Raw genomic sequence first — 12,846 nt, 5'->3', positions numbered from 1 at the left:
CCAGTCTATGAAATGAATGATTGTGACTCTGACTGGGCACTGTCATTACAGGGGCACAGATGTAATGACATTTTTCCCAGGTAGCGTGCCTTTGCGTCCGCGTTCAGCTTCTCTCTGTATGGTAATGTCACGCATTGCCCGGTCCATCTTCTGTCCTTTAATGTGTTGTAGACTTTACACAGACTGTGCGTTCAGGACACGTTGTGAGTAACTGTCAATGTTGTTATTGATACGAGGCTAACTAAGATGGCTGCCGAAATACGTCACTGGTAGCTAGGCTCCGCCTCGACTCCTCCCTATGCCCGTTCCCTATAGGGAAATGATTGTTAAATAGTTTTAATGTATTTGTTGTTTTGTTATGTAAACACAGGGCAAAGCTACATACTATATATTTAAGTAAGCATAATCATCGTCAATTCCTCCAACATCATCTATTTTCATTATCTATTTCCCAGTGGGTTGGTAAAATGTCCCCAGCAGTAACAGTTTGTCTGCACAGGAAGCTGTGAGGTCAGCAGTAATCTCCAGTGTTTCCCAAGGCCGTCAGCAGACTGGATGTGGAAGAGGAAGTGAAGATTCCTCTATCCTTACACAATAGAGACACACGGGCGGAAACGGAAGGCCTACAAATTCACGCCCACTTTTGAGATGGCGCCGCTACTCGAGGTCCGTTAGAACGACGAACTGCAGCTCTCAATGCATTCCCTATGAGAGGATATGAGAATTAGCCTACTTTTGAAATTATCCTGCATTAACTGGAGACGATATTGATTTAAATAAAAATATGTTTCCAAATGTATGGAGTGTCTTTGTCAACATATCTTCTTGTTTTCTTAATAGTTGATGTGTTTCACATTTAATTTGCCACTTTAACGAGTTACCCATAATGTTAACACAGCAGAGGGTAGACGGCAGACAGAGAAGTTGTCGCATTTCAGTGACATCACTGTCTTTACGAGCGCCGAGCGCCGACCAGTGGTGTACCCACACTGTAGATGCAGGACAGGCGGTCGCCTGCCCAACTAAGATCTCGCCTCCCCTAAAAAAAAAAATAATAACCCGAAAATGTGTCATTGCGTGCTTAGTGTCCTCAAAGTCACGCACCCAACAAGCTTTGAACTGAGAAGATTGGACCTTCTGTTCCAGAGATAATGACCAAAACATATTGAAAACGTCCACTTTCGGCAGTTTTCTGGGTATTGAAAACCTCAAGGGATGCGTCCGTGACGTATATACCATGCGACCACTTAAAGTCTAGATCTCCGATGCTAGCGGTTTTGACATACTGATGGAGTATATTATAGTATATTGTGGGTAGTATATCGAGATGACAGATATGGGACATTAAAAAGGACAAATCAAACAAATGGGACACTTTATTAGAACACCAAAAAAGTCGCTACAGCCTCAGTAGTTAACCAATGAAATGACGGTATTTTACAATGCCTCTCATAAAGATTGCATTGAGAGCTGCAGTTCATCTTTCTAACGGACCCCGAGTAGCAGCGCTGTCTCAAAAGTGGGCGTGAATTTGTAGGCCTTCCGTTTCCGCCCGTGTGTCTCTATAGAGGAATGAGCTTAAAGGCAGTGGGGGAAAGTAACTAAGTGCAATTATTAAGTACTGTATACTTGAGTATTTCCAATTTCCAATACCTTCACTTTTACCCCACTACATCTCAGAGGCAAATATTGTACTTTTACTCCACTACAATTATTTGAAAGCTTTAGTTACTAGTTACTTTGAAGATGTTGATTATTATTACAAAACATACATTAACCACTTCGGCCATTTGAAAATAGCAGATCTATAAGCTCACAATGCGTCGCATCGCAAAATCTGCTATTTTCAAAAGATTTTTATACATTTGAGAACTTGAAATGGGACATTCTGCATAATGAGTACTTTTACTTTTGATACTTTAAGTACATTTTGATGCCAATACTTTTGTACTTTTACTCAAGTACATTTTGAATTCTGGACTTTTACTTGTAACAGAGTATTTCTATATTGCAGTAATTATACTTTTGCTTAAGTAAAGAATGCGAGTACTTTTTCCACCACTGCTAAAGGCCTGCATGCTGATACTTCTCAGTGTTAATCCCCCATTTTAACCTCCACAAATCCTCTTTCATGATGAGGACTGTGTATATTTGTGGTTTCTCTTTCCTCAGGCTACTAAAAACGTCAGACTTGCACTAGCTTGCACATTTGTGTCATGTTGTGACTACTATTGTGAGTACTGCTGCTTTAGTATAAACACTAGGTACAGTTATTGCACTTTTGTATTGTTGTTGTAAGGCAGAAACCTCTTATCTCCATGATTTTCATAATTTAATGCCCTACTTGATCATACTACAGCGTCTCCCCTGCCCTTATTATGTTATGCTGATGTGGATACCATTGAAGGCTTCACATATATATATATATATCATTAAAGTCTTATCTTGAACCTTATTTTATTCTTATTATTACTATAGGCTCTATTCACAGCAGCAATATTATGAAGCCATTCACAGGTGTTACCAATTATACTAATGAAGGCTCTGTTCCATTCTGGTCAAACAGAGTCAGGGTGCTGATATTGTGCATGTTGGCTCACTGGAAACACTCTGTTACACCAGTGGGTCTACAGTTGGGGTCCAGGGACCCTCATGGGCTTCCAAATGGCCCCTTACAGGTGTGTAACTCATTTGTACACTCTCAGAGTTATGGGGGTTGTGGAAACCACTGTGCTAGACTAAATGGAACAGAGCCTTCATTAGTATCATTGGTAACACCTGTGAAGGAAGTGATAATATGGCTGCTGTGCATAGAGCCTATTGCAACAGAGCACCGAAGTCTGACGTCACTGCCACTAGAGGGCGCTGTTTCACGGGTTCGTGGCTTTATTTTGTGCTGAAATCCCCATTTGGGAATCTTAGATCACTTCATATAAGAACTGTGTTCCAAACATAAACACACCACCCCGGCGTTTCTGTCAGGGGGGTGGATCTGCATCGTTTATGATAGTCATTCATATTTGATACAGCCTGTTTCTGGCGGAAATGGAATGAATTCTGCCTTAAAAGTCTTAAGAACTACTACTTCCGGGTCTGATATCACTGTCCCTACAGCAGCCGCGTTCATGGGAAATGTAGTCTTTGGGTTGTTTGACTCGTTTCTAGTGTTCATATTGTGTTACTCTTTGGGTAAGTGTGTACATTTACACCTTTAGTCGATGCTTCATATCCATATGAGTAAAAAGTAAAGCTACGAACCTGCGGAAAAGCGCCCTCTACTGTCAGTGGCGTCAGGACTTCGGTGCTCTATTGTCGATGTAGCACAGTACTTTGTGGACCGCACACAATTGCATTTCACTTCTTGTACCTGTATGATTAGTGACAAATAAAACCTTGATTCTTAATTCTTATTCTTTCCCTTTGCTGCCTCGATCCCTCTTTGCAGCCTTGTATAGACCATATTCACATGGCGGCCATGTTTCTATGAAGTCAATGAAAGTAGCCACCCCGGGTTAAATTCCAATATGGCCGCCGTGTGAATATGGTCTATTCCTCACAACCTGACAGAAAAGCTTTGTACCAGGTGTCATCTATGGATTCACCTTCCTGTAGGGTTGCCGACTGGTCCCTTCAAAAAGATGTTCCTTATTTGGACACTAAAAGAGGTGTGTCCCTTGTTATGAGCTGATAAGGGTCACACTTTGTTCCTTACTGTTGGGAATTGATCAATGGCACACATTGTTACAAGTTCAAACAGCTCATATAATACTATATAATACAGGTTGTTGTTAACCACTTAAACCAGGGGTGTGCAACTTTGATGATGGAGAGGGCCACTATAACTTTTTTTCCCCGTAAATGAATACCGTACTTCACCATTCTTTGTCACACAAAAGTAGCAAAAGTAGCCGATCTACAAGCTCAAAACTTTTGCTATTTTTGTGTGTTCTTCTACTTAAGTGGAGTATTTCCAATTGTCTATACTTTTACTTCTACTCCACTACATCTCGGAGGAAAATATTGTACTTTTACTCCACTACAATTATTTGAAAACTTTGGTTACTAGTTACTTTGTTTTGTAATGTAATACATATCTTAATAAAATATATCTGTATACATGAACCACTTTAGCCTTATTGTATAACTAGGCTATTTGAAAATAGCCGATCTACAAGCTCACAACGCGTCGCATCGCGACGCGTTGTGAGCTTGTAGGTCAGCTATTTTCAAACATTTTTGTACTTTTACTTTTGGTACTTTAAGTACATTTTGATACCAATACTTTTGTACTTTTACTCAAGTAAATTTAGAATTCCAAACTTTTACTTGTAACAGAGTATTTCTGCATTGGAGTAGTGATACTTTGACTTAAGTAAAACATTTGAGTACTTTTTCCACCACTGTGCTTTGGTAATAATAAGGGTTTTATGATATTTATCACGCTTGAAAAGAGACATGCAACACAATGTTAAAGATTCAAGAGGTTTTTATTTTGTTTACACAAGTGTCGGCTACATGAATCATACACGAGGATTAGACGGTGATATCGCACACAGCTTCTTAATCTATCCTTGAACACTGAACAAAAATGTAACTTTAGTTTAAGCTATAATTGACAATATCATGTAATAAAGCTGCCTGCACTGGCTGATGATATAAGTGAATATACTTGAATATAGAAAATATAGAAAATCATGCCCACAGTAGTGATGTGCGGGTCGGGTTTTTTCATGACCCGCCCCACCACGGAACCCAACCCGCCTCAACCCGCCCCGCGAACCCATATATAAATCTATGGCTCAACCCGCCCCGCGACCCGCGGTGGGGAAAAAAAGATAATAATAAAAGCACTCTTTTAAGTACCCAAAGTTGCGTTAAATGTCTACAGTAGCACAACATTGTCATGGGCTAAATAAACAAGCATGTTGTTCAAAATAGGGTTGTTTTTTGTTTTTTTTTTGTGTGAGAGCGGCTGACCCGCTCACCCGCAGCCCGCATAATTGCCTCTGAAATCCTGACTCGACCACCCGCGCTGCGGGACCCGCGGGTTACGGGTCGGCCCGCTCATCACTACCACACAGACATAAAGATAAAATGAACACATATGCACTCACTCACTCACTCACTCACTGTGACATGTTAAGATGTTTCGGTGTCTGATATCACCGCACGACTGAGTATAAAATTGAGAAAACTCTAACCCCAACCCCTAAACCTGACCTCTAAATGTCTATTCCCAACCGCAACCTGAAAAATGTCAATGTCTCTTGTGAGGACCAGGATGGTTTAAAGAAGAAGTTCACCCAAAAAAAGAACACATTTTATATCAATTACACACCCCATGAAGCCTTGAATCCATGGAGATGTTTTAGTTTGTGTCGCATTCCTGAGCCAATCATTTGATGACCGGTGGTAGGAGACTCAATTAACCTGCATTTGAGTCTCCTGAGTCTCCTGTAATTGATAGAAAATAATCATTCTTTGGGTGAACTACTCCTTTAAAATGTCTTGCACACACACACACACGCACGCACACACGCACATGCACACATGCACGCGCACACACAGACAGACAGACAGACAGACAGACAGACAGACAGACACACACACACACACACACACACACACACGCACACGCACACTAAGGAGAGGTCCCCATCTCATGCTCGTCCCCATTTGTACTCTTGTAACCTTCCATATCCCCCTTTCCCTTCCAGAGACAGACGAGCGGACAGACACAGCTGTTGAACACAGACAGCACCGTGCAGACCGGCAAACCGTCCGAAAAGACGTCGCTGCCCGTGGCCTGAAGAAGCGAGAGCAACAACAAAGGAGCCCAGAACATGAAGTGGCTGACGGTCGCGGGCCACAGAACCAGCGACTCTGGCTCACCGTTCTCTCCCCTGCGTTTCTCGCTCCTGCGTTTTAGGAAGCGGCTTATCCCGATAACGATTATGGGAAACAAATGTCCAAAGAGGAAGCGGGAGACCATCACCGCCGTCATCCTCTTCATAGCCACCGCGGACGGGCTTTTCTTTTCGGTGAAATCGTAATTCTCGGTGCAAACGTTTCCCACCGTCCGCTCGTTGTTCTGCACCTCCATGGACAGTAAGGAAGGCACGGCTAAAACGGCTCCCAGGAACAAGCTGACGAGGACCGTGCTGCCGGGGCTGGGGAACCACCTCTTAGGGATCGAACAGAAACACATTTTCAACCTTGTTGTACCTGCATGGGACAGTGGTGAAAAAAAGTAATCACATGTTTTACTTGAGTAGAAGTATCAATACTGCAATGTAGAAATGCTCTGTTACAAGTAAAAGTCCGGAATTCAAAATTGACTTGAGTAAAAGTACAAAGGTGTTAGTATCAAAATGTACTTAAAAACAGGGTGCCGTGATTTTCAGTGATTCCCCCCCCCCAAAAAAAAACCATAATCATCAGGTATTAAACTAGGAGGAAGATTTGTTTCAAAAAAGTGTACAGAAAGTGTTAAAATTAGGTTTTTATGTGGACACGCCTCCAGTTCATTAAGTATACCTGGTTCTCAGCTTAGCACCTCCTCCACCACCTTAGCACCACCCACCTGTCCTAGTCCCTCCTCCTCCTCATGCCCACACCTGTTGTGTTATGATAATGAGGGGGAGGGTATATTTTTACTGTGTCATTAAATGGCTGTTTTTCTATTGGCACGTTTGACCCTCAAGGTTTCAGCCTCCAGGAAGAAACTCAAAGTAGTCAGAGAAGACATAAAACACCATAAAAACACCACCAGGGGGCTTAATGAAGTTCTATCAACCTCATAGACACATGAAAAACAGAAAAAGTGCAAAACCATGGCACCAACTCTTTAAAGTACCAAAAGTAGAAAGTACTCATTATGCATAATGAGTACTTTAAAAAACATTTGAAAATTGCAGATCTACAAGCTCACAATACGTTGCATCGCGACGCATTGTGAGCTTGTAGATTGGCTATTTTCAAATGGCAAAATGTATATACCTGTAGGGCTGAAGTGGTTCATGTATGTTTTGTAATAATAATCTAAATCTAAAAAGTAACTAGTAACTAAAATTTTCAAATAACTGTAGTGGAGTAAAAGTATAATAATTGCCTCTGAGATAGTAGTGGAGTAGAAGTAAAAGTACTGAAAATTGGAAATACTCCTGTAAAGAAAAAGTACCTCAAAATTGCACTTAAGTACAGTACTTGAGTAAATGTACTTAGTTACTTTCCACCACTGACCTGGGACCTCCTCGGGGACACACCAGCGCACGTTCCAGAAGGTTATGATGAGCGTGGTGGTGAACATGTTGACAAAGGCGACGTAGGAGCCCAGCTTGCACATGGAGCTTCCAAACTCCCAGGAGAAGTAATTGTAAGCACTGTTCAGATACAGAGGAAGGAAGAGGCAGCGGATGAGATGTGCGAAAGCCAGGCCGAGGATCTGCGTCCATCGGGGCAGCCGCTCCTTGTATCTGAAGACGGCCACGATCACGGCCAGGTTGAGCGGCAGCCCGAGTAGAGCGAAAGAGTACGCCGACACGTATAGGAGTCGGAGCGCCTCGATCGTCTGCTTCTTCGCATCGTCGATCCAAAAAATCTCACTGAGGACCCCAGGATCCGAAGACAAATAGTCATAATCTGGTTCTAGTATAGTAGTATGGTTCTCCATGACCTAGAGAAAGGAAGAATATTATGTTATATTTATATATTATATTATATTTTACGTTGGTGCTACAGATGTATGGACTCACACAAAGTAGAGCCACAATTCACTGCCACAGGTCATTTTTTTGTAGGAATACAAACCAATTCATGATAGGAACATAACCTTAAAGGGATACTAGGCAGGATCAGAGATCTGTGTGAGTACACACACTCCCCCCCTCGCCTCTATGACAGGTATCAAAGTGATTGCTGTCTTTGATGCATTCATTGATTAGAGAGAGCACTAACACGTTTGACACTTTTATGGCCCAAACAATCAACTCAGTGCAAAACCCCTGAAGTTCAAAGGGATCAATTAAGAGCTCCGGCCAAGCCCCCCCCCCCCCCCCCCCTCTTCCCCCACATACTTTTCAGTCCCTGCAAGGGATGAATGTCAATATAAACAGTGGAATGTCAACATAAACAGTGGAACAAAACCAAAAAGTAGTGTCTTTCTGCAGGAAAACACACCATCATAATTATATAGTGGCTGATAGAGGGAAAAAATGCAAAATAAATATATAGTGGCTTAAAGTTACCCAGTCTTCCTTTAATTAATTCAGAGAAATAGAGACACACTGGCTAGGAGTTTAGAGGCGTTATTTCAGCAGAAAAAACAACTAGAGGGTGGCAAAACATGTTGTGAGCTTGTAGATCTGCTTTTTGAAAAAGATCAACAACAACATCAAATGAAATAGAACCTTTGAAAATGTTCGCCTCTAATAACATGAATGCATGGTTGACAGGAAAACATGTAGAGTATTGAGATGCAGTCGATTTAGGATAGGATTAATCTGAAAAGGAATAGAGAAAAAAAGAACTAGCCTGCGACCCCAAATGACTCTCCCGCAGGAGTTCTCACTTCCTCTCTTTAGCCCTGAGACTGACTGTAGTTTCTCTCCAGGAATAGACTTCCTCCGTACAGAGAGGGAAGCTTATTGTAGCGGGTTCCTTTTCCACTATAATTATGTAAACTTGGCAAATTTCCCAGTCTGCGGCAGTAATGACTATTGATATTTGAGACTGAAACATTAAGACCTGAGGCTGATTCCACAAATTACTTCTAAGGGCACGGTCACACCAAAGTTTAATTCTACCTATGAGTAGTAGTACTGCAATGTAGAAATACTCTGTTACAAGTAAAAGTCCGGAATTATGTTTTGAAATAATAATTCAAATCTACAAAGTAACTACAGTAGTAACTAAAGGTTTTCAAATAAATGTAGTGGAGTAAAAGTACAATGAGACGCATGCCCATGTACAGTATGTTATACTGTACTGTACTATTGCAATTAATGAACAGGTTTCTGCACATCTAGGGATGAACGCAGCACTCTTTACATTATCTGGAATGCATCCTTCTAGCAATAAAGGTCTTAATATCTTTAGTTTGAGACACTTGAGGTAATGTGATCACCAAATACTGCAGCTCATGGCTCTAGCTCAGGGGTTTTCAACAGGTTGTCCGTGGACCACTGGTGGTCCGTGAAGGTATTGCATGTGGTCCCTGATCATGCACGTAGTAATGTAGGAAAGTGAAAGTGAATATTTTCTTCCACGGAACAGTGCACTAATGATCAGGTGACCTATGATGATGCGTCAATGTTGTCAGTTACTGGGAAGCCGGAGGTCAAGAAATTACAATCTCAAGAAGGGGAAGTGTATACGGGATTGCCTGATTTCCATTATTAGGAAAAGTGCTCATATAATCACATGTGCCTGCTCACTCATACATAAGGTACAAAACATGAGTTTAGTGGAAGGTTGGATAAAGTAAGAGAATGGAATAAGGGTAGCTGTGGGGTAGGAATAGATCAGTGGTTCTCAACTTTTTTTTTTTTTTGCTCTGGACCACTCACATTATGTCAGTTAAATAATGCCTGGGCTTGATATAATTTGTTGCACATAGTATCGTGCAACAAATTAAATCAGGCCCTTAACAGTCATTATTTAATTGCAAGCTTTGTCTCCCACACCACGCCTATTAATTGAAATATTTGCTTACATTTGATGGACTTATTAGATATTATTTCAATACATCTTACTAAGGTATTTTATTCTATTTACATTTTAAAACATTTCCCGATGGACCACCTGCAGGCCTAATTATACTATAGACCACTATATTAGTCCGTGGACCATTGGTTGAGAAACAGTGGGATGCAGACATGGGATGCATAGAAAGTGTTACCAAAACACTTAGTCCATATCCCCAGATTCCCCACCGAAGCACAACAGTGGTCCACAGGCACCACCCTGACATTCTTAGTCAGGGTGGTGGTCTCTGGTTCACAATCAGTTGAAAGCCCCATGCTCTAGCTGACTCTAATCAAACAGTTTATGAATCTCAGCTGTGTGTGTTACTTTTAAAGTGGTTTTGCTCCCTGAATGTGCAAACACCCACTAATGTTTGTAAACAAGAAACCTGTATACTGTACATCCTCCGTGTTGCCACAGAGAGTGAAAAAAAACAGAAGGTGTTCTAACCCTCAAAGTTAATTTAACTCTGAGTCTGCCAAACTGTTGAAATTGAAAGCAGCCGTCTGGATACACACATGGCTGGGCGAAACCAAACACGTATGAAAGAGAGGGGTGCATTGTTCGGGCCAATAGACCAATTATTTGTTTACTAACATTGAGACTGGACGCACAGGTGATTGTTTCACGCAATCAATTCTCAACCTGTTGTTTCGGGGTGCGCTGGTTTCAGCACACCCCAACCCCCTCTTGTGTGTTGGCTAGTGAGGCGCGTCCTAGCGAGACCTGATAGAATGGGTTTCATTAAGAGCATACTGGTTGCACGCATACTGGTTCTTATCAGTGTGACGTCGTCTGTTAAGGGGTCTATACTCTGCCTAATGGAAGGTGTTTGATTGATGACTTTTGTACTTTTGTAAATATTTGAATACCGGCATGCCAACACATGATTGATAATGATCATAATCTGCTCTGACATGTGATACCTGTACTGACAGGAACACAATGGTAGCAAACTTAGGAGCCTAGGTCAGTGGTTCTCAACCTGTGGGTCGGGACCCGCAGGGGGGCCCCCAGATGAGTGGCTTAATGTGCAACATTGTTTTCTCACTCAAAACAAACCAACATACAGTATTAACGGGGCATCTGCATATTTCTAAAGTGACAATTTAAATAATTTTAAGGAATGTTCAATGGGCCTACAGTACCTCAAACAAATTAAAAAGAGACCAAAAGAGACGTAATCAACAAACTATACTATGACACATTGTCAAACATTACCTCAGACAGAGGCAAAACACATTTTAAAAATAGCCGATCTACAAGTTCACACCGCCTCGAGGCGTTGTGAGCTTGTAGATTTGCTATTTTCCATATTATTTATCTGTGGAACCGAGTCAAACTAAATGTAATGCCTCAACTTCTCCAATTCCATGTGCTTGGGGTTCCCAGTTCGAATGGGATTTTTTGGGGGGGTTTACTGGCTTATGTCAGAGGTCTAGGTCAAAAGTTTAATTTTCCAAAATAACTACACACTCACAACAGACATGGACCGATTACGTTTGGACATTAAGTAGTAATGCACTAGTTATAATGATAGCTTTGAGAATTTCTTCTACTGCATTTTACTAGTAAAAGAGTACAAGAGTAAGAGTAGCAGTGGTCGAAAAAGTACTCACATTTCGTACTGCAAAAAAAAGTATCAATACTGCATTGTAGAACTCTGTTACAAGTAAAAGTCAAAGGAATTCAAAATTGCCTTCAGTAAAAGCACAAAAGTATTGGTATCGAAATGTATTTAGAGTACCAAAAGTAAAAGTACTAAAATGTTTGAAAATAGCAGATCTATAAGCTCACAACACGTTGTGATGTGACACGTTGTGAGCTTGTACAATAATTGTAGTGGAGTAAAAGTACACTATTTGCCTCTGAGATGTAGTGTTTGTGTGCAGGCACAATTGTCTGTTAAAGTACAGACAAGTGGAAATACTCCAGTAAAGTAAAAATACCTCAAAATTGAACTTAAGTACAGTATTTGAGTAAATGTACTTAGTTACTTTACACCACTGAAAAGTAGCAAAACCATAATAATGTGATACTGCTACTTTTACATTTAAGTAAAAACATCTGAGTACTTCTTCCACCTCTGCACAAAACAGACTGCTGTCAGGCAGAAAACAGATTAATTGCAAACAGCTGCAGCAAGACAGTTTTCTTTAAAACCATGAAACAAGGCAGCTGAATTTTACTTTCACTTTTGCAACTGTAGGCTACTTAACTCTCAGAAAAGCATTATTTTATACACTCTGGATTAGCAAAAACAAACAACAATGTGCATTAGATGATGTTGTTCTTACCTTAGCTGTGTTTTAGAGCAGATCAAATGACAATTGAAAAGGTCGGGGGTGGAGAAATGCAGCTCATGTGCAGAGTCCCAGACAGCTCATGTACTTCTGTGAAGACGCTTCTGGGTGGGGAAAAAAAAGAAAAAGGAAAAACAGGAAGAAGGGGCTTTGATTTCCTCCAATAAAAAAGCCATTCATGAACCACTGTCACTGAACAAAGTGGTTATTTCATGTCAAGGACACCCAAATTAAAATATTTTGCCACAGACCTCCATTTTAAAAGATGTGGTGCCAGGGAATCCTAAAAGAGTATTTTTTCAATGTTTTAATTACCTAAAAAATATATATATATTTCAATATTTTTGGCTTAGGAATGCGACAAAAACAAAAAGCCTATCCATTAAAAACATTGTGAAATATCCCTTTAAGAGACTTCACTGCACACAATGATTACATGATGTTTACTACAAAAAAAAAAGATTGTTTACAGATTGCAGAGTCTGACCGTAAACATCATATGACATGGCACTCAGGCTCCATTGCAGGAGAATCTGCTCAGAAAAGCTAAACCCTGCCTGATGGAAGGCAGGGGGCTCCGGAGCCAGCAAGAGCGCAGCACGGCACGAAGTGACACGCTGTGAGCTTGTACATCTGCTTGAGAACCACTGTTCTAACCACTAACCACTGTTCTAAACCACTGTTCTAACCAGTAACCACTGTTCTAAACCACTGTTCTAACCATTAACCACTGTTCTAAATCCTAAGATGTATTGCGCTCTCTCTCTCTCTCCTCCCCCCCCACACACACACACACACA

The 12,846-nt window shown here is 41.1% G+C and overlaps 1 protein-coding gene across 1 annotated transcript; it reads right to left on the bottom strand.

Annotated features, from left to right (window-relative positions):
* Positions 1-4,785: 4,785 nt before the first annotated feature.
* On the bottom strand, positions 4,786-12,630 carry LOC311034580 (chemerin-like receptor 1). The gene is made up of 4 exons (XM_084042462.1): positions 12,535-12,630; positions 12,042-12,151; positions 7,243-7,675; positions 4,786-6,225 (listed from the first exon to the last, which is right to left on the bottom strand). Exons 3-4 carry the CDS (start codon positions 7,670-7,672, stop codon positions 5,642-5,644), a joined length of 1,014 nt encoding a protein of 337 aa, XP_083898588.1. The 5' UTR covers positions 7,673-7,675; positions 12,042-12,151; positions 12,535-12,630; the 3' UTR covers positions 4,786-5,641.
* Between the last annotated feature and the right edge of the window lie 216 nt (positions 12,631-12,846).

This window comes from Gymnoscopelus microlampas (genome assembly GCF_963454915.1).
Source record: "Gymnoscopelus microlampas genome assembly, chromosome: 2".
In the NCBI taxonomy this organism is placed as follows: Eukaryota; Metazoa; Chordata; class Actinopteri; order Myctophiformes; family Myctophidae; genus Gymnoscopelus; species Gymnoscopelus microlampas.
This window is presented reverse-complemented; position numbering and strand designations above follow the sequence as displayed.